Genomic DNA, 27014 nt, shown 5'->3' on the forward strand with positions numbered 1-27014 from the left:
TGTTTTAAATAGTTTGTCTGAAGTGGCTACAGTTTGACTTTAATGCCTAAAGTGAGGGAAAGATTTTGCCAGGACTAGTATATAACTTAAACATTTTATTTTTAGACTTACCAAAAGTGCACCTAAAATCAGATTGAAGGTAACTGAAAAAAATCCATCATCATGTAAACATTCTCTTGGTGCAGAACCATACCATGGCTTAAAAAAATAAATTCATTTTTTCAGAGGGCACATACACAATAAGATCATGAATACCTTTCTAAATAAATAAGTATCAAAGTAAAAGGTAATTTCATCACTTTAAAAAGAATGCAACTTGTCTTGGACTTATTTACAAAAGGTAATAACCTTCATTTAAAAGAGGCTGAAACCATTGTTTGATACGTTTGCTTTGACTAGATCTTTGCTATACAAGATGGTATTAACAATTTTGTAGTTATTCCACAACTGAAGTGAGGGGGGAAAAACCTAAATTATTTTTATTCATTGCAGATAAGGTGAATTCTGCAAGACTGCCATGACCCCATTGTAGACTGATTAGACAGAAAGCACTTTAGTGCCTGCTTGTTTGGTGTGGTGTACACCTGCTATCTATTGCACTTTTAAAAACAAAACAGATGCAACTAACATGCTGCATCATATCCTTACAAAACTAGAGCAGGGTCTGACCTAATGTAAACAAAAATGCTTCAGAATATTCTATCACTGCATAAACTGAAGGTGCAACTTTCCTGGTTCTATCCACTGCCATCACCCTGTATATGGACAGTGCATCGTCTGCCTTCAGTGGGTGAGGTGGCACCACCCATCTTTTCTCCTTAGTCAACAAGCCAGGCTGAAGGTGGATCTATGGTGATGTTTCCCAACTACTGTGTATTTTATATATTAGAGCTTGGTAACATTATCTTCCGACTGTCAATAAAGCATCACAAGATGGTATACCCATTTCTAAAAATACAGCCCTGAAAGGGGGGGGGGGGGGGGGGCGGGTGAGCTGGTGAAATCTTCAACTAGAAAAAGTATTGCCTAGCAGCACCTTCCACTGTGATTACAGAGAGAGAGACTGAAGTTTAGATGCACCAACATGCTATTTTCACTGCTAGTGCTATTCTAGTCTGGCTTTAAAAAGCTGATATGCCACTGGCCAAATTACAGCCTCTCTGAGCACAGCTCTACATCCCTAAAACTGTGCTAGTTCAGTACATTCCTCACCTACTGCTCAACAGCCTCACCTCCACCCTTAAATGATGGGCTGTATACTTAAGAACTTACATTTGCAAGCTTCACATACACCTACCTTTCAGTGTGTACAGTAATTTTATTGCCTCATGCTGTCCCCCTTCTGCCCTAGAGATCTAGAATGAGATTGTGCAGCTGTTGGTTAGGTAGACTCTTTGCAAACACTTGATCTGTAGAGGTGCAGGTGCTGATCTTCAACATGGCAACATTCAGCAGTCTTTGTCTATTGCTGGTACATTCACCTGGACCACACAAGGGCTATTTTGGTTGCTCTACTGTCTATTATCTTTGGATACATTGTGTGCCAACCAGTTCACCTTGGTTTTCCAGCTCTCTCGCAGGGCTTCATTAAATTTGAGTCTGAAGTGCTTCAATGCCTCCTCATCTGTTTTCCCTAAAGCTAGAGAATCCTGAAGGAAAGAGGCAGAAATTAGTATAGCCCTGCCCACCCAACTGACAGAGAAACAAACAAACCCCCCACCACCTTTGTTTTAGGCAGGCTGCTCTCTCAAAGTAAACTACATCCTATTTTCATGCTGGAGCTGGGAAAACAATCCTTTAAACACTAGCTTACAGCACAACCCCATTTCATCCAGCTGCAGGAAACCAGGTTTTTAGCACTTCAAAGGCACAGTGGGAACAGAAGGTGGTAGCTGGGAGAGCCAACACACTCAATGCTATGCCTGCCTCTTTGCAGCTGATTCTTCAACTGAGCATACCTGGCTGCAACAGGGGGCAAGGAAAAGGAAGACAGGATGGCAGAAGGTAATATTGCCAACTCTTCAAAAAGAACAGGTCTCTCAAGCAACCTATTGGTTTTTAATTGAGAGATAATGAGTTTAGTTTGAACTTTTTGTAGTCCACAGTGAGAATCTCATTCATTTAAATGAAGTCTCCAGCAGAGTCCCATCTCCTAGAATTGAGTGAGAAACCCTAAATAGTATGAGCAGGGAGCAACAGCATGAGATAGAGAATCAATTACCAGCTGGCTCCTGCATGCTGGAATATCTACTCATTGCTTTTGAAACTTGAAAGGAGCAATTTAACTCCCACTCCTTAACCACTTACCTTTAGTCCTACCCTCTCCCACCCCCTGCCTCACCTTGAGATACTGAATGTCTTTAGAGCAGCTGAGTTCTGGCAAGCCAGCAGCTTTCATCAGTGCAAACAAATGCAGGAAGAGAAGACCATGGCACCTCAGGATCATGTAGGCTTTTTCACAGTAATCCCTGAATCTGTACAGGAAGAGAAGGGGCAAAGAGCAAGTGAGACAAGCAGCCCAACTAAAGTAAGAGTACAGTCATGATAGCATAAAAACATGGCCAAGCTGAAGCTTCACCTCTATGTTGAACACAAGGTGTTCCAACAGCTGGCCAAATGTTTTTCGACTAGCCCATGCTTCCACTTGTTACCAAAAGAATATGCTTTAGCGAGAGCTGGAAAAGACTTATTTCATAGTATGTATAGTCCAGTGGCACATTGGCCCCAAATCCAGACCTGAGTCTCTCTCACATACGAACTGTGTGTGTTTATGGGGGTATGGACAGAGACTGAGTGAGGCCAATTCTTATGACATGAGTACTTGATGCTAGAGCTCCTGCAGGGGAAAGCCAGTTCTCTGCTGTGCCCTGTAACCAAATCTTCTAAAAATGCATTATCTTAGGAACAGCCACTCATACCAGTGGATAATCCCCAAGGGTTTGTCAGCTCAAGCAAGTGCTAAGGGGTAGTCTGGGTCATTTTGAACTCAAGTACATTCGCCCACCCTAAATTTAAATTGCTGGTGTGGTTGGAAGAGGAAGCGTTGTAGCAAAACAGATGCAAAAACCTGGAGATATTTCTCCACTGCTATGATGATCAATACTTCGCACACCACACCTTTCAAGGTCCATGGGCCCCATGCATGCCTAACGCAACATGTGATGTACCTCATCCAGGGCACTAAATGCTCCAGCAACAGTTCTGTGGGTAAAACCAGACCATCACTGCACTCTCAAATGAACTCTCACTGAATAACGATAAAAGACAAAAACACCCTGTTACCTGGAAGTGAACACTTTTCACAAAACTAGCAGGCCTCATCCTCAAAGGAAACCTGCACAACACCTTCAAAAGACAAGTCTGGGAGCTTAAATTTGCTAGAGACTAAAAATCATGGACTGAATAGAGAGACTGGATTTACAGTTTAGAACAACAAATCTATACCTGCCCTCTCTTTCCTCTTCATGACTACAGAGGTGGTAACAGGCCACTTCACACTGAATGGTCCCTTGAAACCTGTGTTAACTAGTTATGCTAAACAATCTGTTCCACTTTTTGTATTTAGCTGTGACACTGAACACATTTTCCAGACCTGAGGAAGAGCTCTGTGTAAGCGCAAAAGCTTGTCTGTCTCCCACCAAATAAGATTACCTCACCCGCCTTGTTGCTCTGTGTCCAAAACTGTTAGTGTGCATCTGGGGGCAACTGTTAGATGAAGTGATTGCTACAAACGGACAAATCCACCCCAAAACATTTTACTACAGCCCAAGTCAGATCAGCGGAGCTTACCTTTCAAACTTCTCACTGTTGTTAGTTTTCCCTTGCTGGATCACATGCACAAAGTCGTAGGTTAAGATAAAAGGAACGCGTTCTCTGTTAATGCCAAATTTGGTCTTGAAGTTCCCCAAGAAATGGCCAAAATCAATGTGAAACAGCTGGAATTAAGAGAGAAAAGAATTATTAGGGGGATGTGTCTGCTTTCTGCTGATTAAACTTCCTTGCACTTCTCCGTATGAGAATGTGCTTTATCTCTCCAAGCGAAATAAAAAAAACCTACTCAAAATGATCAGGCCCCAGTGGCTGCCTGGCATCTGTACTCTACTCAGGATTCTATTCCAAAGCAATCAGACACAGTCTCATGGGAAACACTAGGCCACCTTTTGCATGTCAGTCCATTGATAGCAGGGGAAGTATTTACTTTGTAGGACACAAGTGTTACCAGTAATGCATCCATGCATAAGTTAAGTGCTGGCTGGGTCAGGAAGGATTCTTACCCCTGCAGCACTTGATACACATGGGGGATTTTTATGTTCTTCTAAAGCCTTGGGAGTAGGTCATTGCCGGAGGCAGGATAGCAAACTAGATGAGCCAATGATTCATTCCAGGAGGGCAATTCTGATTCCTGCATTATGGCTGGAGGGCTGATGCCCTGCTGGACGCAGCTGCAAAACTCTACACATGCCGATGAAGTGGTTGTTTTTTTGTTTTTTTTTTTAAGATAGCGCTCACTAGGTGAGTACAGGTTTTTCATGACCAGGTTGCAAGGCTGCTCTAAACCCTGAAATAAACAAATCAATGCTGCTGTTCAAAGGGTTCCAAGCACACTCTAGTGGCAAAAAGTGGATTGTCACAAGCTGTGCAGAATTTATATCCATGAGCCTTGCAGATTCCCAAGCCTCCATGTCATTTCTGTCAAGCAGAAAGAAACCCTCAGCAGCTGCAGCTCTCCAGAGCTTTCATAGAATCATAGAATATCAGGGTTGGAAGGGACCTCAGGAGGTCATCTAGTCCAACCCCCTGCTCAAAGCAGGACCAGTCCCCAATTTTTGCCCCAAATGGCCCCCTCAAGGATTGAACTCACAACCCTGGGTTTAGCAGGCCAATGCTCAAACCACTGAGCTATCCCTGCCCCCCTTTCTTGAGCCCCGTAGATGCAGAGTGCGAAGTTGGCCCCCTTCCTGCTGCATTCACAGAGCAAAGGCATCTCTAGGTTTTTATAAGGTCTTTCATCACAACAATAACTGTGCTTGTTTCCAGGACAGCACTTGTCCCACAACAGGCATCTAAAACAGTAAGGTGAAGCAGGGATCTAGGGGATGTTACATGAAGAAAGTGCAGACAGAGCCACTTATTTTCCACAGCTCTGAATTTCAGAGCTCAGCAGCTGATCGCTTGCTCACTAACATCAGACAGCAATTCAAACAGGACTATAGCACCTAGCAATCTACTGGGCCTCTTTCTAGTTCATCTCCCATAGACCAGTACATGGCTGTTTCCTATGGCTTTGGCTCATTTCAAACTAGACTGAACAAGAGATGGGACTTCCACCCCTTCCCACAAGACTGTCCCAACAGTCTAACGTGTCCTGTTGGCAAAAGGGGTTTCCCCTTCCTAGTTCTGCCTGTAGCCTCTGGAATAATGGAAGTAAAGGACACCATATAAGCTTCAAGATGAGACCTGAAACCCAATGGTCATTAAAAATCCCAGGGAAGTGAAATTACAGCACAGGTAACTAACTACCTTCTTTGGGACCTCAGCTTTCATTAAAGCCTCTAGTCTTTGTAATAGCAAAGTAAAGTTTCAAAATGGGAAGCCAGTGTAAATGACAACCTTGAACAATAGCTGTGAAGTGTGAATTGCACCCTAGCCATTACAAAGTGGGTGTTAATACTAGTCTAATAAATACTGACATTTCCACTGTCCAGAACTATTTCACAGCTCATCAAGGCACACAAGAAAGAAGGGCAAATATATTCTGAAGCTATATAATCGCCTGTAAGTCAAGTCTTGTTTTGGCCACACAAACGGGCAGAGCTAGTGAGAATTTTTTCCTTTTTCTACTGTTGGGCTGGAAGGTCTGGGGCCTTTATCTGGGCCTCAGCAGCTCCCACACTATCTGATCCGAAGATAGTGAAGAAACCAACTGGGATGTTTCCATTCCTCTCGGAGTGGCATGCACACACCTATGGCGAAAGATACAAACAGCAGCAATGAGATCTCCAGTGCCAGCGAATGCTCCATACCTGGCCAGTTTCCCGGATCATGATGTTGTCACTGTGCCGGTCCCCTATGCCCAGCACGTACGTTGCCACACAGTACCCAGCGCAGGAAAGAGTGAACTCCTCTATGGCTTGTTCTAGCGCTTCACTGCGGGGGACACAAACAAAGATGAGTCTAAACCCAAACAGAAGGTTCTACTTTGAATACAAATACTTCACCCTTGGACTCTCGCTCGCATATCCCCTCTCCCGTGTAAACTTGCTGAACGTGGTGTGACATGTACACAAACTACCAATCCTGTATTTTCTGTAAGGTCCTTCACCGGGGACTCTTCTTGTCTCTCCTCCATCAGGGAAGGGTGGATGGGCCTCCTGCTCGGTCTTAACCAAATCTGTTGGCTTCACAGGACTGGAGGGGCTCTGGGGACTGAACAACCCCACTCATCCCTAGTGGTGGTTCCTACAGGTCTGGGATAGGCAGGGTGAATTTGGGGAGGAGGGAAGCACTGTTACTGCCCCACACTGTAAGTGATAGAGAACTCAAGCCTGCAGGGCCATCAATCTGTCCCTCTCATTTATATCCTTCAAGAAGTATCAGGATTCTACAAAATGGGGACGATGCAGGCCCTTATCCCTTAGTTTGCATCAAGAGTCTGATCCAATTGGTAGTGAGCATCCATGACTCCCAATAAAGCTGTGGATGCTGAGCTCAGCACCTCTCAGCCCCCCAGTTTGGGGGTGAACCTGAAAAAAGGCTCTCGTATCCCAAGGGAGTAGTGAGCTTTGTCCTGCCCTGGAACATTTCCAAGACCCAGCTGTACACACGGGATGCTTGCTGGTGTATCGGGGAAGGACACAGGCATGAGAATGAAGCTATAGCCCAGGGATGCAGCATGCACTCCCAACTGTTCCTGAATGGCTAGGAAATCAGAAGGAACCGAAGAGGGGAGGGGACAACAGGGCAAAGCACCAGAATGCGTCTCCAGTTGGAAGGAAGCCTGAAGCTGCAGTGAGCACAGTACCACCTACCCTGGGTTCTTGGATTTTAGCCAGTTCAGCAGCGCATCCTTGTTGAAGGCTGCAGTGGCTGCCATGTTGCTCTTGTTCAGCTGGATGTTAGCAATGGTGTCCGAGTGCATGACGACTTCGATCAGCCCCGTTTTGTCGCCTGTGGAGAGGCAGCCGTAAGGGGTCATCCTGCAGAGATGAGAGAAACCCCTTCCACTGAGACCTCACACAGCGTTGGCTTGGCTTTTCTTTGGGATTCCCCATCCTCCACTTTACAAAGGGGATTTGCTGGGATAAATCTGGGGGCGGGAAGGGGGGACTTCACCTAAACTTCACACACAGCAACCAGGGACCTCTGCAAATCCCAAGGGTACTCAGCCAGTAACAAGCATCAGTGTACAAAGGTGCCAAGCGCCTCGACTTCCAATGACTCCCAAGTGAGCTGAGGGCAGGTTGCACCCTGGAGGACTGGGTGTACAGAAGAAAGAGGTGCTCACCTAAAGGCCCAGGTTAAACAATAAATATTTTGCCCTCGTCTAGCACCTTTACTCTGAGCCTCTTTAAGCACGTTACAGACATCCACTAGGCCTTGTCATAACCCTCCTGGGAGGCCGGTCAGTTTCATTACACATGCCCCCCCTCCACAATTTTAAAGATGAGCAAGGGCAAAGGGAGGTACAAAGAAGCAGGTGACTTGCCCAAGGCTTCACCACGACGCAGTGGCAGAGCTTCAAATAAAGCTGAGGCGGCCCAACGTTCTGTGCCCTACTCTGACCACTACTCATGCCAATGCTGAATGTCAGGGCCGATAACTGTAGTAATGATGGAAAGAGGTGATGGGACACGGAGCTGGAGGAGTTCCCTTTGGTTCTTGGGGTAAGCAGGAGGGGAGCAGGAGCTGCAGTTCTTCTGCCTCCTCCATCCACCCTCCCTCATTAGCCCCCTAAATAGGGCTAGCAGCTGGTTTCATGTGTAAGAGCAGCCCCACTGGTTCCCTCTAGGCACAGCTGTGACCCAATCAGCCCACATCTACTGTGATTTCAGCTGCAATATCAGACATTTAAGTTCTTTCTCCCTCGCCCAATCATACCTCTGCTCTTACCTCCCCCTGAAACAACCCACTCCACACAGACTCCGGCACAGGGGCTGTGTCTCGGCCTTTCCCTGGTAGGGCAATATAGGACGACTGACAAAGTGATTCGGTCCAAATGCAGACTATCACTGCCACAGCACAAGTGACTCACCTCAGGTCCAAACCCTCCTGCTTCCATAGTACGTCCATCAGCTGGATCATCTGCAGAGTCAGCATGTCCTGACGGAGATCTGGTCAGACGTTACAAATGAAGACAGAGTTCTACTTCTCTCATTTTCCCCCTCCTCCTGCTCAGCTTCAGCAAATGCTTTCTTGAGAGCACAGGCATATGGAAGATGCATTTGCCATACTTCTCACTTTCTATAGCTGACCACTAGGAGGCACCTGCATTCAGCAGAGTTTCCCACTGTCACCGCAACTGGGCCTGGCAGTGTTAGATGCCTTCCCTCTCCCCGGAGCGGGACAGGTTTGTCTATTGCATTTCATTTTGCCACTGGCTCTGTTCCCATGGCTCTGTCTGGGGTATTTCAGAAAGCCTCTCTCTGAACACAGGTATCACTGAACCTCAGTGAGCCAAAATGCACCATGGCGGGAACCCCCTTGCTACAGCAACTCCTACTGGCAGAGGCTGGGATAGGAGTACCTGAAAGCTCTTCCAGTCCCAGCACTCCTTCCCCATTCCCAGCAGTGACTCCTGCTATGAGAGCCTAGGGCTCCCACGCAGCTCCAGCCTCATTCCTTACAGCGACCGGGGCTACAGAGCTACAAGAAAGTCTGAATGACAGAGCTGTGCCTGGTGACTATTTAGGTAAAAGCCTGTTAGATATCCATTGGAAATCCTGGTGTCAAAGCTGCAGCCTCCTTACCTAACACGGTTCAGAGACCAAGCCCCTGCCCATTTACTGCACGTTAATGTTTTATATCTATTAATGCTCCCTGGCGATCAGAGGTACAGAACTCGTAGGACTTACCGTCTCCATTTTTGAAAATGATGCCCACTCCCCCTCCACCTTCTTCTTCGTTATTAAACACAATCCACAATGGCTTCATCTTGGAGTCCATAAAAGTACATTGATCCACACTAGAGAAAGAGAAGAAACCTTTCGTCAGTCAGGGTCTCTTCCCGCTCAGACATGGGGTGTGGAGCCTCATATGCAAAACCAGCTGCAAATGCTCTTAACAGACAAGTGACTAGCATGGCAGGCAGGGAGAGATCAGGAAAGCCAGTGACCTAGGCTCTTCCACCAAACAGTAATGCAAAAACCACATGGCAGTTAAGGGCATGGAGCACCAATCCTCCTTACCAAACTTCAGCAAGAATAATGGTGGGGTTCAGAGGGCACTGGAGATTGGAAAGTGCCTCAAGATAGGTCTCCTGCTTCATGCACACATGCATCATCTCCTTGGCTTGTGGTTTGGTGGCCTTCTGAGAGCTCACTTTAATGAAGTCATTCAAGGCTTTCATTTTATTAAGTGCTTCCCCCTGACACAGACAGAGGAAAAAAATTAAAGTAAGAAACCCTGCTTATAGGGCCACATGGGAACGTACTGCTGGCTTCATTCTTGTTTCCCCGTAGCGAACACTGGCTACACACCGCATGTTTGGGGGTGGCTGCCCGATGGAAGTCCAGAACTTGAATAGCAGGACAGCCTGCAGGTCAGGAGTGAGCTTATGTTGGCAAAGCAGGGGAGGGACTCAGTCCTGAAATAGCGGGTTAGTGTAGAGGCCCAGGACTGCAATAAGAGAGGGGGCTGTGGGTTAGCCATGAAGTGCTCTGGCAGAGTTGTGTAGGGGTCCCAGAACTGGAACACCACATATGCTGTGGATCAAGATTGACATGCATTGGCTAGATCTGCTGACTATCCTATGGGTCCTTCTAATTTATCTCTTCCTCTTTATCTAAGGTACTTCCATGGCCCATCACCATAGTACCTGAGCACCTCACAGTCTTTAGCGTATTGATCCTCAGCACAGCCCTGGAGGGACGGCAGCGCTATTATCCCCATGTTACAGATGGGGAACTGAGGCACAGCAAAGCTAAGTGGCTTGCTCGAGGTCACTTGAATCCAGGTCTCCCAAGTCCTAGGCTTGTGCCCTGCACCCTCCTTCCTCTCTCATAAGCACTAACATTTCATCCAGAATTTAAACAAACAAACAATTCCGTGTTCACCATGAACTGAACAATGCAGCTTCATCAGAGCACCAGCCAAGAGGGCAGTGCCCCATCGCTCTCTGCTGAGGGGAAGTTACCAAACCTGCTGCTGGGGGTGCGGGGGGGGGGGGGAATTTAACATGTCTTTATCCTGCAGTATAACTGAGGGCTTCTGGCTGTGCGCAAGCACCTCTCAGGAGCTGAAGTTTATGCCGTGGGTCACCAGAGTGGTAAGTGATTTTCAAATCACATCTTGGATTTGGCCTATGCCCTGGATATCACAGTCACATGCCCTCTCCTGGGACAGCTGTGTCTAACAGTCACAGATAATGCTTTGCACTTTTACAGCCCCTGTCAGCCAATGACTGAAACCCAGATTTCTCAAGTGCTTAAATAATCCCAACCTGGGGAAAGTGAAGCACAGAGAGTCATGGCCCTAAATCAGACAGTGAGACAACAGCAGAACCAGGAACTGACACAGGAGATCGGACTCAGTCCTCACTAGTGAACATTGCATTGCACTGTACTGCTGGTCTGCAAAAAGTCCTATCCATTCTGGACCAACCCAGCTGGAAGAAGAGCATCTTCACTTCTAAACCTCGGATTGTGTGTGTGGCGGGGAGGGATGTGAGCAAAACTGCACATGAAGGGGAAGTCTGGGTCGAACACCCCATAAAGAAAAGAATTATCACTGTCAGTCTGATGTTAGTTAGTTATCCAGACTAAGTCCCTGGGGGCAGGGACCATCCTTTTGCTCGGTGTCTGCACAGTGCCTAATACAATGGGCTCCAGGCTGGGGATGTATCAGTTGGAAGCGACAGAGAAGGAGAAAACCTGGGTGTATTTGTTGATCACAGGATGAGTATAAGCCAGAGAGCCGCCAGGGTGATGCAGCTGCAAAAAAGGCTAATGCAGTCCTAGGACATATCAGGTGAGGTATTTCCAGTGGAGACAGGGAAGTGTTAGTCCCATTATACAAGGCACTGGTGAGACCTCATCTGGAATACTGTGTGCAGTTCTGGTGTCCCATGTTTAAGATTCATTCAAACTGGAACCAGTGCAGAGAAGGGCTCCTAGGATGATCTGAGGAACGGAAAGCCTACCTTATAAGAGGAGACAAAGAGCTTGGCTTGTTTAGCTTAACCGAACGAAGGCTGAGGGGAGATAGGATTGCTCTTTATAAATATATCAGAGGGATAAATACCAGGGAGAGAGAATTGTTAATTAAGTTAAGTGCCAATGTTAGCACAAGAACAAATGGATATAAACTGGGCATCAACAAGTTTAAGCTTCAAATTAGATGAAGGTTTCTAACCATCCTCTGAATGAAGTTTCAGAACAGCCTTCCAAGGGGAGCAGTGAGGGGCAAAACATCTAACTAACTTCAAGACTGAGCTTGATAAGTCTATCGAGGGGATGGTACGGTGGGACTGCCTATGATGGCATGTAGCTGATCTGCGACTGCTAGCAGCAAATATCTCCAACGGCCTGTGATGGGACACTAGATGAGGAGGGCTCTGAATTACTAGAGGAAACTGTTTCCCAGGTGTCTGGCTGGTGGGTCTTGCCCACATGCCCAGGATCTAACTGATCGCCATATTTGGGGTCAGGAAGGAATTTCCCCCCAGGTGAGATTGGCAGAGACCGTGGGGTTTTTCGCCTTCCTCTGCAGCGTGAGGCCTGGGTCACTTGCAGATTTAAACCAGTGTAAATGGTGGATTCTCTGTAACAATGTCTTTAAAATCATGATTTGAGGATTCAGTAACTCAGCCAGAGGTTAGGGGCTTATGTCAGGAGTGGGTGAGGTTCTGTGGAGGACCGCAACGTGCAGGACGACAGACTAGATGATCACAATGGTCCGTTCTGGCCTTAAAGTCTGTGACTAAGGCTCCAAGGCACTACAGCAATGCAAATAAATCTTTAAACACTAACAGATGACATGGCTGTGAGCAGGGGACGGTCGGCCTCCTGCCTCAGAGCAGCCCTTACCTGCTTCATTAGAACTTTCATATGGTAGTTGCTGCCTCTGCAATAGGCCTCCAAAATCAGGCCAAACCTGAGGGCGACTGCAGGGACGTGCATCTCTGACCTATAGAGAGAGGGAGATTAAAGCCAGCCTGACTCTCTGTAGCTAGTGACTTGTTCTCTTGTTCACACCAGCACAGGAAAAATATTAATGGCGCCATTTAGATTCTTTTTATGTAACAGAGAAAAAAAAAACCCAGAGGGTTCGAAAGAAAACTCCATTGTCTGAAGCCACGAGCCTTCTTACTGGAGACTGACTTGTTAAGCATTCCTCTTGAGAGCCACCTCGGTGTTCTGGCCTGGAGGAGCCTGAATCCACATTTTCAGAAGCGACTGCTGATCCCGGGTGCCTAGCCTGAGACATCTTAAAGGAGCCTGATTTTCAGAAAGCGCTGAGCACCTGCCTTCTGAAAAGCAGGCCCCTGTAGGGCACCCAGTGGAAGCATCCCCCAGTCACCAAATCTGGGCATACACTGAGATGCGTCTAAGGCTTCATGGGGAGTGGAGAGAGGAGGAGGGAAAGCGCACCCTGAAAATGCAACTTTTATATCAGGATCACCGACGTACATTATAGGTACAAGCTAACCTGACACAAGCCAGAGTTAAACCAATGAAATTGTGTCGCACTGACTTAGTTAAACCCTGTGTGTGGAACATCATACCTCTTGTTAAACTAGTGCGACTTTGGGTGTGGATCAGGCCTGGTCTGTCCCAGAATGTTTAGAATCTCAGCAATCTGGAGTCTAAAAATATATGCCACCATCTTGCCTCTCAGATTCCAGGGTGAATTTGCCAGGCTGGCAGTTAGAAACAACAAGTAAAACTGTGAAAAGCACCTAAATTGACTTAGAAGCCTCAGTGCTCTGGGACATCAACCTGTCTTAAGCTCCCAAATCACTAAAGTACTTTTGAAAATCGTACTCAACATCTTGTTACTCGTCAAATGAGTCCCATTTGATATGGAATCAGCAAGAGAAGAAACACACAGAGGGATGCCATTTTGACAGTCACTTTCAGAGTCAGAACTGCACTCCTGGAAGTCTCTCAACCATAGAAATACTTCAACTGAAAGAGACTGGGTAAGACATATCAATAGCCTTTCAATACATGTATTAAACCCAGTCCCTCTCTCTTTCTCTCTCACATACACACACTCCTGTGCAATCAGGATTTCAGTAAAGGCTGGTTTTACTTGGTTACCCAGGCAGAGAATGAAATAAGGTTGCTCCTTACCTGAGATGCCAAAACAGAAAGTGTCCTATTTTGCGATTGGCTAAAGCTCTGTCCAATAGGAACTTGGTTAATTCACAGTCTAAGTAGGATTCATACTTGAGCACCTGGACGAGCTGCAGTAGATACTGGAACAATTCATCATCTCTGGGGAAGGAAAAGGAAGATCAAAGATGACATCACCCTGGCTGCATCAATTGTACTTATGTGTACAGAAGAGGCTCAAGCATTTGCCCATAATCCTCCTCTGCCACCTTCCAGCCAATCAGAAAGCAGCTCAACAGCTTCCCCGCCATGGTGTGTACTTACGTCAGCTTTTTTAATGAGTTGATCGTGAAGGAACCAACATAGCGATCCGGGAAGCTAAAATCCAGCAGCTCCAGGGCATTCAGGACAGGCAGCTCCGGCCAGGACTGGAGCAGGGAGATCATCTGCAGGGGCAAGAACGAGATGTGGAACAAGTAGTCAGAAAGGAAGAGGAGACAATGGCCATCGAGAGAGACTGATGCAAGGAGCCAGGCCTTGAGCCTGGAACACTTTGCTAACTGACAAGGTTGGCCTTAGTTTTGGCCTCAGCAGCTGTGTATGCTCTTGGGGGCAAGGACAGTTTTCATCTGTGTCTTATATAGCGCCCAGAGACTGCAAAGCCCAGAACACAGCAGAACCTTGACTTTGTCAGAGATGGTTCAGGGGAGTTCACCACAACTGCGGGGGGGACAATGTCTCATTGGACCCAACAGAACCAGGAGCCAGCTCCTCAAGTCCCAACCCAAAAGCCCTACAGCATATATTGCCTGCACCGTAACAGAATCCACAAGCTCTGGGATCTTAGGACCTGAAGGGACTGAGGACACCCCAATGCGCCTGTGCACAGAGCAAAGGCCAATGGAAAATGGAAGACAAAAGCAGCTGCACACTGTCCCGCTTCCCAACTGGGGTCCCCAAAGTCCATTATCTGGGCTGGCTGCTTGACCCATGGCCCTCACCCGCCCCAGCCTCACCTGGGCAACATCCTCATGTTTGTTCCACTTGGTGATGATGAGGAGCTTTGCCAAGGCCTCTGGGTACTGGTCCCGGATCTCGTACCTCATCTTCCACACCAGATCCTTCTCATGCTCGTAGAGTTCGGTGTGGCTCCTCCGCTCCAGGATCTCCCTCAGCTGCTGCTTCTGCTCACAGGAACATATGGGGCTCAGTCTGAATTTGAAATGGCCTCGCAGTTCGCTCCATTCCCTGGGAGATGCTGCAAGGCCGGGCCCCAGGGGGAGCTATTAGAGTGCACAACCCAAATGGAGAAAGGAGCCAGGATGGACATGGGACAAAGCTTGTGGGGGCCCTCTCCCAGGAAAGCCAGGCCCATGCAGAGCTGAGGGCAGCTGGGTGAGGATGGGGAAGGGGGCGGGTTTCCCAGAAAAAGCACCCACAGAGTCCTATGTGTGTAGTTCCTTAGGGAGGGCCTGTCAGACCTGACAGCAGGTTGCTGGATGATGCCAGACACTTACCTCCTCTAGATCCTCTGGTATGGCACGGGTGTACTCTCCGTTCCTCCCCAACTCCAACAGCTGCAATACAAATACAGGCTAAGTGAAGCATCTGCCTTCATCTTCTTCACGGCCCACCTCCCCTTTATGCACACCGGGGAACCCGCTCTTCAGCTACACTTCATGAGAGCCCAGCGAGTTCCCAAGCCCTCCAGAGCAGAATCAAGCCCTGCTGACAGTTCGGCAGCAGGAGTGTGTGTAGTGATCAGCTATGCAGTTCTGCTCTCACCACCAGGGGTCACTACACCAAACAGAAAGTAGAAGGTAGAGAAATGGGCAAGAGGGCAGCAATCATGCAAGCCAAGGGTTCGAGTCCCTCTATGAGAATGGCACGCCTGTCAACGGTCGCAGAGATGTGAGGCACAGCCACGCTCAGTGATGTCCAAGATAACACAAGCCATTCCCTCCAGAGCAACAACAGTGATGGATTCTTGGAAGTGCTCCAGCCAAGCAGATGGTTTTGTACAAGCTGCCACGTGTGGTGACACAGTCGGTCATGGACATGTGTGCAGGGAATTATCAATCTCTTCCAGCAAGAGCAGAATTCCCGCTTCCTTTTCTGGAATGGACACAGCCTCTCCTGAAGCTGTTTCCACTCCAGATGTCTGGTCAGTGGAGATGAGCAATAGATGTAGCTTTCTCATACCACATTTTCAGTTATCAGTGAGTGCTGGCCAGCTGGGAGCTCTCTCACAACACTCATTTTCCCTTACGTGTCTCTCCCCTCCTTTCCACAAACCTCACACCAAGACAGGCCTTTTCAGAAACCTGCCCTTCTGTAAACACTGCAGAATTCTGGGCCCTTCACTTCTGACTTGCAACTGTCCATCTGAAATTTTACCCTCATTTGGAATCAGGCGGTTTTGCATTAACAAGCTTCCACTAGTGATAGGGAAACTCTTCCTTTTTGAACAAAGCCACTTCAGATAATCTGAGGTTGTCAAAAGAGGAAGCCCAAAGTTCTGACCCCGATGAAATGCAGGCAGAGCTCGCTTTCCACCACAGCTTGCAAAGTTCGTAAATCAGTTTGCGGACAAATGCTCATCTACGCGGAGCAGATTTTCTGGGGCTTAGATGGGACTGACTGACAGGCTGGACCCACCCCAGTGTGTGTGGCGATAAGAACAAAGCTTTCAGTTAGTCCTTGGCAGCCTTTATTAACCAGCTACCTGCACCCAGCCCTGCTATGCTGCTCTATGGGACACTTAAGAACTTTGTGTTCTATAGGCCAGGAAGCAAGGTGACCCATCCAGAGAGATGCCCTACCCTTTACCTGCTCGAAGGATGGGTAATACACAGAATGGGGTGTGACGCTGGGGAAGCAGATGACCAGGGCTGCTGCGCTCTCCGTGTTGGGGTTGCTCTGGACTGTGCCCATGGGGTTCAACAGCTCCCCTTTCTCATCTGAAAAAGTAAAAAGATCCTCAGGCTGGATTCCCAAAGCTCAGTGAAGGGAGATGGGAGGGCACCGTGTGGCAGAGCAGACAGGGCACTGGACTGGGACTCAGGAGATCCAAGTTCTATTCTCAGCTCTGTCACTGACCTGCTGTCTGGCCTAGGGCATGTCTCCTCAGTTCTCGGTGCCCTGTTTCCCCTCCCAGCCTGCTGTGTCTTGTCTCTCTAGCTTGTGAGCCACTCTGGGCAGAGTCTGTCTCTCATGACATGTGCACCCAGTGCGCAGCACAAGGGGCCCTGATCTGGGTGGGGCCTCTAGGTGCTACTGTAACACAGAGACTTAATAACAGTCCCACCAGCGGGCAGAGAGAGTGTCAGTAAAATACAAGAACTCTTGCTCCTTCTGTGCTGCTAATAGGAGATGCCGCCCTTGCCCTTCCTGTGCTCCGTCCCCACTCCGATGGAGGAGACCAGAGCTGTAGTTCCTGGTACCTGGAAATGACGACCACATATGCAGGCAGCACTCTCCTGTTTTCAGCTGGTCCTTGTAGTCAAAGAGCATGACATTCACCCAGGCTATTGGGCAGTCCTGCAAGGGGAACACGGAGATTGAACCAGGTGTGGTGCCAGGAGCTGGCTGATGGGAAGAGGAGAGGGTTAGCAAGGGAGCAAGAGCAAAACAGCCCCCCCCAAAATATCAAGAAATAACCCCGCCCCCCAAGAGCCCTAAAAATCTCCACATCCAGCACCTGGAGCAGGTAAAATTACACCCAACACTATATAGTACCCATTGCACCCACCCCTGGGGTGGAACCAGCAGCTTTTCAACAGCAAGTAGAACATTATGCTTCAGTTAGGGCAAGAAGAGCACTGTACCCACTTGAAACTGCAGGGGGAATTTAAGAAGGCAGAATGTAGTTACTGGAGTTGGAATTTGGCCACACTGACGGGACTGAAATGCCTACACTTGTGGGAAGTGATCACACATGGCAAGGACTTTAGAGTAGGGGTTATCATAGAATCATAGAATATCAGGGTTGGAAGGGACCTCAGGAGGTCATCTAGTCCAACCCCCTGCTCAAAGCAGGACCAATCCCCAACTAAATCATCCCAGCCAGGGCTTTGTCAAGCCTGACCTTAAGAACTTCAAAGGAAGGACATTCCACCATCTCCCTAGGTAACACATTCCAGTGCTTCACCACCCTCCTAGTGAAAAAGTTTTTCCTAATATCCAACCTAAACCTCCCCCACTGCAACGTGAGACCATTAGTCCTCGTTCTGTCATCAGCTACCACAGAGAACAGTCTAGATCCATCCTCTTTGGAACCCCCTTTCAGGTAGTTGAAAGCAGCTATCAAATCCCCCCTCATTCTTCTCTTCCGCAGACTAAACAATCCCAGTTCCCTCAGCCTCTCCTCATAAGTCATGGGTTCCAGTCCCCTAATCGTTTTTGTTGCCCTCCGCTGGACGTTTTCCAATTTTTCCACATCCTTCTTGTAGTGTGGGGTCCAAAACTGGACACAGCACTCCAGATGAGGCCTCACCAATGACGAATAGAGGGGAACGATCACATCCCTTGATCTGCTGGCATCTCTTACCATTACACTTGGCTACTTTGTATATTTCTACAGTTCCCTCCAAGACACTTTAATACAGGGACCAATTCAGTAAATATGGATTCAGAAACCAGGTTGTGCAGATAAAGCCAGGTATATCTGATCAAGGGGGAGAGGGGGATTGTTATTGTTTAATAAAGGGGGAAGGGACAGATTGCTGATCCTTTAGTATAACAATTAGCACTTTCCACCCACAGATCTCAAAGCACTTTGCAAAAGGTGGCAAAGTATAAATAACCTCATTTTACCGATAGGAGAAATCAGAACAGAGATGGTGGCAGAACCAATAATAAAGCCCATCTCCCCTAGACTCGCAGTCTGCTGCTCTTCCCATTAGACTACACTGCCTTCTTGGAACTCCACTGGCAAACTGAGTTTGTTTGCACTCAATTCTTCAACAAAACAGTTTGGTCAGTGTGGCAGAACCAGCATTAAGCAAGACTTGTCAGAAGCCTCCATGGTTTAAAGAGAAAACACACACAGAAACTGATCTCCCAAGAGGGTAGCTGGGGAGAGATCTTAGATGAAATTATCAGCACAGCCAGAAAGGGACATTTCAGTGCAAATGTGCGCACACACACAAAGGGGGCATCTATCAGATTTAAAAGGAGCCATGATAAGCCCTTTACATCCTTCCACTGACACGTTCTCAAGAAAACACTAAGGCTTCTCTAGCAGTCCTGGCAAAGGGATTTTTAATTCATGGGAGCGGCGGGGAAGTCAGCTGTTTCCCTAGAGTACTAAACATGAAACACTTCTGACTGACCTCTCACAATCTCCAAGTCCCTTTGTTGATTTAGTCAGACTCTGGGTAACTTCAGCATGATCACGTTTGCAACATTAGCTTCTAGGCCACAATGAGAAGCCAAACAACAACAAAAGTCCCTATCAAAACACATGGTGGAGGCTGCCAAAGCACAAAGTGAGATACTTAGTGGATAAGGTCCAGAAAGCAATGACTCAACATCTTCTATGTAAGGGCAGAAATAGCTTTGGCATGACTCAAAGAGGAAAGAGAACAAACCAGAAAAACACTAGTAATCTGACTCATTCCTGTAAGCACGCAGGTTCGCCTCTTTTCTTGGTAGTAAGTGATTCAACCTCACCTTCCTGCTTCTGGACAGTCCAGAGAGACCAACGGCGCTCTCCAGCTAGTTCATGCATCGCATCTCAGAACAGTTACAATGCTATTAGCAAGCAAGAGGCTGACCAGGGACCATGCTAGACAACAGGAAAGATTGTGGTACAAGGCTGGGAGTTTCAAAAGAATTTAAAGAAATTGGGCATACAATTCCCACTGAATTTCAGCGATGGCCTAGCTATTACTTAGTCCTGCTATGACTGCAAGGGACTGGACTAGATGACCTCTCAAGGTCCCTTCCACTCCTATGATTCTATGAAATTTGGGCTCCTAAAGGACTTCTTTGAAAAGCCCAACCTAAATGCACAGGCAAATCTGCCTATTCAAAGCCCCATCCTCCCGATACCAGCAGTCTCTCACTAAAGTCCGGTTCCCTTCTATCACCAGGACAAGCACATGGGTAAGAGCCTCTAACAATTCAGCTCAGACTCATAGTCTTTAAGGTCAGAAGGGACCATCATGATCATCTAGTCTGCCCTCCTGCATATCACAGGCCACAGAATCCCGCCCATCCACTTCTGTAATAGACCCCTAACCTCTGGCTGAGTTTCTGAAGTCCTCAAATCATGCTTTAAAGACTTCGAGTTACAGAGAATCCACCATTTACACTAGTATAATCCTGCATGTAACCTGTGCCCCATGCTGCAGAAGAAAGCAAAAACCTCAGGGCCTCTGCCAATCTGACCAAGGGGAAAATTCCTTCCTGACCCCAAATATGGTGATCAGTTAGAGCCTGAGCATGTGAGCAAGACTCACCAACCAGACACCTGGGAAAGAATTCTCTGCAGTAATTCAGAGCCCCCCATATCTAGTGTCCCATCACCGGCCTTTGGAGATATTTGCTGCTAGCAGTTGCACATTAACTACATGCCATCGTACGCAGTCTCATCATCCCATCCCCTCCATAAATTTATCAAGCTCAGCCTTGAAGCCAGTTAGGCTTTTGCTCCCACTCCTCCCCTTGGAAGGCTGTTTCAGAACTTCACTCCTCTGATGGTTAGAAACCTTTGCCAATTTCAAGCCTAAACTTGTTGATGGACAGTTTATATCAATTCGTACTTGTGTCAACATTGGCACTTAACAAACCAAACTGGAGTTATTTAAGTTAACCCAACTGCCCAGATTTCTTCCCAATGGCCTTAAAGATGAATATCGCCTCTTGAACATCCACAGAATTGCAGCATTTGAATGACTCTCAGATTTTATTTGTACTGAGGTAGCACCCAGAGGCCTCAGTCAGGGATCGGGGCTCCACTGTGCTAGGCATTGGTTCCCCCACTTAAAAAAAACCAGTCTCTCCTTCAAAGTGCTTCAGTCTCAGGCCTCCATGCAAATGGGACACCTACACCTGCACGGAACGCTGTTAGCATCAATCCATTCTGCCCACAAGAAGCCCCATCAATGCCAACATGGCTCTGTGCAAGCACAGGGGTCCCATCTGCCAGGAGGCACTTGCAGGACTGGGGCATCAGTAAGACCTTATGATCAAACAGCATCAACCCTCTGCTTTTCGATCCTCTTGCAAAGGCAGCCTGATGAACCCTGCATGCCTCTGGTTCTCAGCTTCGGGACTGTGCCTATGTTTTCAAGGAGGTTGCAAACTTTTGTACAGAATCGAAGCATTTGCGTAGAAATGAAAGTGTTTCTTGCCCTTCGGGGGTCGTTAAGAAAACTTTCCAAAGGGAAAGAGCTGGAGGGATTAAGTTTACTGACTAGATAGTACCAGGGAATGTGCAATTCCTGGGTGCAGAGAATATGCTTTTGGATCTATAATATTATGAATTAAAATTATCGCATTCCTGTACACTGGCTGTACAATGCTACACTTGGCCTCATGTGGGACAACAGACATTACCCTGTGTCTTCTCACTTGGGGCCGAAATAGCATAATGCACCCTTGAATATGGCAGACAGAGGATTCTCAGAGATGGGATCACAGGAGGGTCATTTTGGGGTGCAGGCGATGAAGGTATGAGAACAAAAGGAGCTCGCAAAGTGAATATGAGCACCATGGGCCTTCCCTTCTGTTGCTTGCACCAAACAGCCTCCCTAAATGTGTCTGTGCTTCCCTGCCTGTCCAACCCATTTCAAATGTCACCTGAAAACACATCTTTTCTGCTCCCTGCTTATTCCTCTTGTTCTCTCCTCCGCTTGGCTGTAAAATAGCTCTGCACAGGGTTTGTTCTCACGCCCCCTGGGCTGTAAACTAGTTCCTTACAGAGTTTGTTCTCTTCCCCCACTCCCTTGGCGGTAAACTAGCTGTGCACAGGGTTTGCATGAAAGACATTACTATAGAGAAGAGCCATCATATAATGACTTTTAACCTCAGCTACAAATGAGGAAGCCCTGGAATGCAGAGAAAGGGAAATGAAAATAATTCCCCTTTCTTTGCAGTTAAATATGGAGTAAGTTACTGAATTTCCTCTCCCCTCCCTCCCCAGAGCAGTTACAATGGAACAGCTCCATCATAATGGCAGCCATTCCCCAATTTCCTGCTCCCCTTGGAGCAGTTGCAATGGGACAGCCCTTCATGGCAGCAGCTTTTCTATTGGCTGAAGTTCCCTCTTTGAACAGCAAGAGTCCTAAGTGTTTAGCTCAATGCTGCTTCCGCTGCCATACGGAGCTGGTGAGACTGGCCCAGCACCCACCCCAACCCCTCCCGGGCCTCACTTACAGCTTTCTTGGATTTCTTCTTGGTGGATCGTGCCTTCTTGGCCTTCTCGATGACAGCGTAGAGGGCGAAGCACAGTCGTGCCATGCGGGGCAGGTCACAGATGCTAATGTCAAAATCCAGCCTCTGTTTCCACACCGGCTCCGAACACACATTCACCTCGGCGCTCGACACCATCTTGCAGAGCATCTCGTTGCCATGGTAAAGGCCTGCCTGTACCACCAACTGAGAGAGAAGAGTGCATTGGGATCACAGTGTCCTGAGCTCTTCGCTTGGGGATGCAGTTAGAATAGGGCCAGAACTGGGAGCCATGACTCCTGGGTGCTATTCCTATCTTTTGCCACTGTCTCTCTGCGAGCCCTTGGTCAAGTCCCTTAACTTCTCTGTGTGTCAGTGTACTGATCTATACAATTAATATGATCTCTTCCTACCTCACATGTGGGTTGTCAGATTTAATTAATGATTGCAAAGTGCTCATTTAATCCACTAGTAAGCTTGTACTACAGGTCCCTTTCTGTGCCCGATCAACAGAGATGAGTCTGTTACAGGCTTGGCTACTGAGCCTGACTATTTAGCTTAAGCTGTAGAAACTCATGTCTCTCTCTCTGGAGGTCACCAGTTCAATTCCCAGCGTGTTGGATAAGATGACTGCGATCACCCTTGCTAGAAAGCACATTCTGCCCACATATATGTAATGTTTGGAACCCTGGCGTGTCAATTCAGTGCTGGTAAAAGGCATCAGATCAACAGCCCTGGAGAATTAAATCCTGTTAATCCCAGGACAGGTACCACATGGGCAACAGTGGTACAAGCTGTCCTTTGCCAGTGTGCCTTACCCAGGACCCAGAGAGACTCTCCTCTACAGGGAAATTTAGGCTATTTTCTTAGGAGCACTGAAATTCAGTGGGAGTTGGGCACTTAATTGCCATAGGTTGGAATTTTCAGAAGCACCTGGGTAATTTAGAAACACAATTCCCAGCGCAAGTCAACAGGGAATTGTGCTCCTAAATCACTTAGACACGTCTGACTAGCCCTCCCTTGAATCTCCATGCTCCAGTGAGTCATTGGCCTTTCTGTTGAGCCTGCCAACACAGATGCAAATTGCTGTTATCGGGTTTTTTTCTGGTGTGGTCTTGCTGGGTAAAATTATCAAAAGGGCCAAGTGACTTAGGAGCCTACTTTTGAAAATGGATTTAGGCCCTTATGAAAAGCGTACCCCTTGTCATAAGACATTACTGCCTTGACAGAGACCCAGGTGAGTGAGGTACTCTCTCTTACTGGACCAACTTCTGTCGGAGAGAGAGAGAGAGAGAGAGAGAGAAAGAGAGAAGCTTTAGAGCCACACAGGGCCTTCTGGGACTGTCAAGGCTACAACTATATCGTATACATAACTGAGAGCAAGTCACTCATTTCACACCAGCCCCTAAATATGGGAATAACGCTAGAAATGACGCTGGAATTGTTCTTAGACCAAACATACAAAAATACTATAAACTAAAATCCAACAGCAGTAAAACCAATTGGTGGGAACATTTAACAAATCTTAACTGCCTAAAGGCTAGACAGGCCCAGATGAGGAATCCGGACCATGCCCCGTAGGGAAAGCAACCAACAAGAAACGGACATGAGCTTATGCCAAGGGAGAAGCAAATTAATAGCACTGGGGAGGATGTGTAGAACTGGCGTGGATGCAGAACAAACTGCAAAGCACATCGCCGGTGGTTAGTTATCCCCTTTGAAATGCCTCTGCATATGAAGCTGCATTTCTGGCATTTGCAAGTCTCCATATGGGTAAATGCATCAGCCCTCACTTCTCCTCTCTCCTGCCTGGACCCTATCACAGAACAGGAAAGAGACCTCTTCCTAGCCTGTGCCACATCCCTCCTGCTGCACGTTCGTCCAGGTACTAGAAATCACCTCCAGTCAGGATCCCCTGCGCGTACTGGGAGCCACTTTCAGCGAGGCAAGAGCCTTATGAGACCACAATGTCTACATGTGACACCTTCAGGCACCATTCTCTGCCTCCTTTATCTTCATTTGCCAAATCTCAGGGGTCCCACTCCATTTGTTGCCTGCTCCATTCTGTTAGCAAGTCCTCTGTTTCCCAGGGCCTATTTTCTCTCCATTCCCCCTATTGCTCCCCTATGCTGGGGCCACCTCCCCGTTCCTCTGCCCTTCCCCCCCCTCACACAGCCCCAGTTCCGCCTCCTTTGCTGGTCTCCAGCACTTCTGCATCTCTGTTGAGGTGAGATCACCGCAGATGAGTAGCTAGGCTCAGTACTCAGAAACTCTTGCAGCTGAGGCTTCCAAGAATGTGCCACTCGCTCAGCAAGCTGCTGGCTAACAAGTTCCCTTCTCCTTCCTGTTGTGAAACTTTTTAGAGGTCGCCCTAAAGCTGAATGAAGGACGATGCGGCAAGGGGTCATGTGATCTTAGGTCTTTGATCCCTGCTATCTTTCACACAAGCGGTAAGCAACCAGATGCAAAAAACCAAACAACCCACACCCAGCCCGCACCTACCTTCATCCTCTCATCTGCATTCACCTTACTGCCTTGCACCAGTTCAATGTAAAAAGGCTGATGAAGGGACCAGAGAGACTCATGAGTTGGCTAGAAAGGGCAGAGAGAACAGAACTTAAGTCAGCACATGGACCAGAATGAAGACCGACCTGCATTCTCCGTGGCCAGGAGACAGGCTGGTGCCCTCCCAGCAGCAGGGCCCCTCATCGCCACTTAGCTAATCTCTATGCTCCCCTGGGATGTACTGTACCCACCTTAGAGATGGGAAACTGATTCAGGACCAAATTCAGCCAGAGTAAGTGGGTGGATCTCCCACTTTAACTGTAATACCTAGCACTTCTATAGCGCTCTTCAGAAAAGGTCTTTATGAAGATGTTCAGTATCATTTTCCCCATTGGGAACTGGGGCACAAGAAGGTGAACTGACTCACCTGGCTGGTTAGAGGCTGAGCCAGGAATAGAACCCAGTTCTCCTGCACCACAGTCCAGTGCTCTAGCCACTGTGCAAGACAGCAGCCAGTGGACGCCGCTCATGCCAGGGCGGAGTCTGGCTCAGAAAAATTATGGAATTAATCCAAAGCCAGAGTGACAGAGTGAGAGCTGGAATTAGAACGCTGGAGTTCCTGGCTCCCTGTCCTGTGCTCAAACTATTAACCCTGAGAATAGGGATGGAGAGGTGGACCTGGGGCGGGCATAGGGAGTCACTCCCATATTGACCTCAGGATCTCTGATAGGAAAGAGGAGGTTACTTACCTGTAACTAGAGGTTCTTTGAGCTGTGGTAGCCCTATTTGTATTCCAAACGTGGGCGCACATGCGTGCCATACACCCGAGTTCGCAAGGTTGTCCGCTGACCCACACATTTGTCCTGCGTCCCCTCATGCTCATGGCCGAGTGTATAATAGGTTGTATGGGTCAACACCTCTCTCGTATCCCTCTTTCCACTGGGTAGTCCAGTCTGCATCACAACAGCTGGAGGAAGGGTACTGGAATACAGGTAAGGGCCACACATCTCAAAGAACCTCCATTTACAGGTAAGTAACCTCCTCCTCTTCTTCTTCGAGTGATGGTCCTTATATGGATTCCAAACACAGGTGAGTAGCGAGCAACGATCATCGTGGAGATGGTGCAAAGACGTGAGAGGAAGTGCAGTCCGCAGTACAACACGGCTTACAGCAGCATCCGCAGCTGCCACTTGGGTGACTGAGAAGTGGGACATGAACATGTGGACAGAGCGCCAGGTTGCTCCATGACAGATGTCTTGCCAGGAGACGTCCGCTAAGCAGGCTCGTGTAGAGCGGGCTGTGACTCCATCTGTTGGGTAGCGTCGTAGCATGCGCGGATGCACCCGGAGACCCATTTGGAGATTTGTTGGGAGAAGAGGGATTGGCCCTTAGATTGGTCGGCAATGGCTACAAACCGTTTCGGCGATGCGTGAGAGGCATTGGTCCTGTGGAGGTAGAACGCCAAGGCACGGCGGATGTCGGCGGAGTGCAGGACCCTGTCCGCATGGGAGACGTACGGTTTGGGGCAGAACACAGAGAGGTGAATGCACTGATATAGGTGGAACTCCGACACTACCTTTGGGAGGAATTTAGAGTGTAGCCATAAGGGAACTTTATCTGTGTGGAATACGGTGTGAGGGGGAATCTGCCATCCTGGCTGCCTGTTCACTGACCCGTCTAGCTGAGGTGATGGTGACCAAGAAAATGACCTTCATGGAGAGCTGGGAGAGGGACATGTTGCCAGCGGCTTGAAGGGTGGGTTCATGAGGGCAGAGAGAACAAGATTAAGGTCCCAAAGGGGTGGGGCTTGAGTACTGGCAGGAAGGCACTGAGTAAACCCTTCATGAAATGGACAGCGATAAGGTGTATAAACACGGAGCCACTGTCTACGGGGACGTGGGGAAGAAGGGGGAGGCACTGAGCACTGTCAAGTGGACTTGTATAGAACTGAGGGAAAGGCCTGACATTTTGAGACCAAGAAGGCAGTCGACGAGGAAAGGTATAGATATCGCATTCACTGGGTGGTGATAGCAGTGAGCCCATGAGGTGAATTGTTGCCACTTAACTTAGTAGCAGGCCCTGGTGGACGCCCTCCTGCTTTGGTTAAGGATGTGTCTCACCAGAGTGGAGCAAGCCCTAACCACCCTCGAGGTCCTAATACCCGGCCATGAGGTGAAGCGGGCTTGGGTTTGGGTGCCGAACCCGGCCCCAATCCTGTGTGAGGAGATCCGGGAGTGTTCGGAGGCGGAGTGGTGTGCGGATGGAGAGTCTGAGGTGGTCTGTGAATCAGAACCGGTGTGGCCAGAACAGGGCTACGCATATTACAGTAGCTCTGTCCCGTCGGATCTTGTGGGAGGAAGGGAATGAGGGGAAAGGTGTAGCAGAGGTCACCTATCCATGGGAGGAGAAGAACGTCGCCCTGCAAATCCTCCCCATGCCTGCCCTGGAACAATAAAGGGGCAGCTTTTGGGTTTCATGAGTGGCAAAGCGGTCCTGCCTTGGGGTGCCCCATTGGTGGAAGAGGTATCGGAGTGTGACGTTGTGTAACTCCCACTCATGGGAGAGGTAGAGAGTCCTGCTGAGCGCATCTGCTAGGACATTTTGGGTGCCTGGGAGGTA

General features: G+C 48.2%; 1 protein-coding gene across 2 annotated transcripts in view; it reads right to left on the minus strand.

Moving 5' to 3' along the window:
* Positions 1-82: 82 nt before the first annotated feature.
* Positions 83-27014, minus strand: part of PIK3CD (phosphatidylinositol-4,5-bisphosphate 3-kinase catalytic subunit delta) — a 91135-nt gene continuing 64203 nt past the window's right edge. For both annotated transcript variants that reach the window (XM_048824589.2, XM_048824588.2), the window contains exons 7-23: positions 24393-24482; positions 21876-22097; positions 16937-17033; positions 16323-16453; positions 15011-15070; positions 14510-14677; positions 13818-13939; positions 13512-13655; positions 12243-12342; positions 9405-9583; positions 9072-9181; positions 8252-8330; positions 7029-7196; positions 6024-6147; positions 3790-3935; positions 2342-2474; positions 83-1649 (exon numbers count right to left, since the gene is read on the minus strand). In XM_048824589.2, coding sequence (XP_048680546.1) covers positions 1512-1649; positions 2342-2474; positions 3790-3935; positions 6024-6147; positions 7029-7196; positions 8252-8330; positions 9072-9181; positions 9405-9583; positions 12243-12342; positions 13512-13655; positions 13818-13939; positions 14510-14677; positions 15011-15070; positions 16323-16453; positions 16937-17033; positions 21876-22097; positions 24393-24482 — 2211 coding nt within the window. In that variant the 3' untranslated portion in view covers positions 83-1511. The remainder of the gene's footprint in view (positions 1650-2341; positions 2475-3789; positions 3936-6023; positions 6148-7028; positions 7197-8251; positions 8331-9071; positions 9182-9404; positions 9584-12242; positions 12343-13511; positions 13656-13817; positions 13940-14509; positions 14678-15010; positions 15071-16322; positions 16454-16936; positions 17034-21875; positions 22098-24392; positions 24483-27014) is intronic.

This window comes from Caretta caretta, chromosome 18, assembly GCF_965140235.1.
Source record: "Caretta caretta isolate rCarCar2 chromosome 18, rCarCar1.hap1, whole genome shotgun sequence".
NCBI classification, from domain to species: domain Eukaryota; kingdom Metazoa; phylum Chordata; order Testudines; family Cheloniidae; genus Caretta; species Caretta caretta.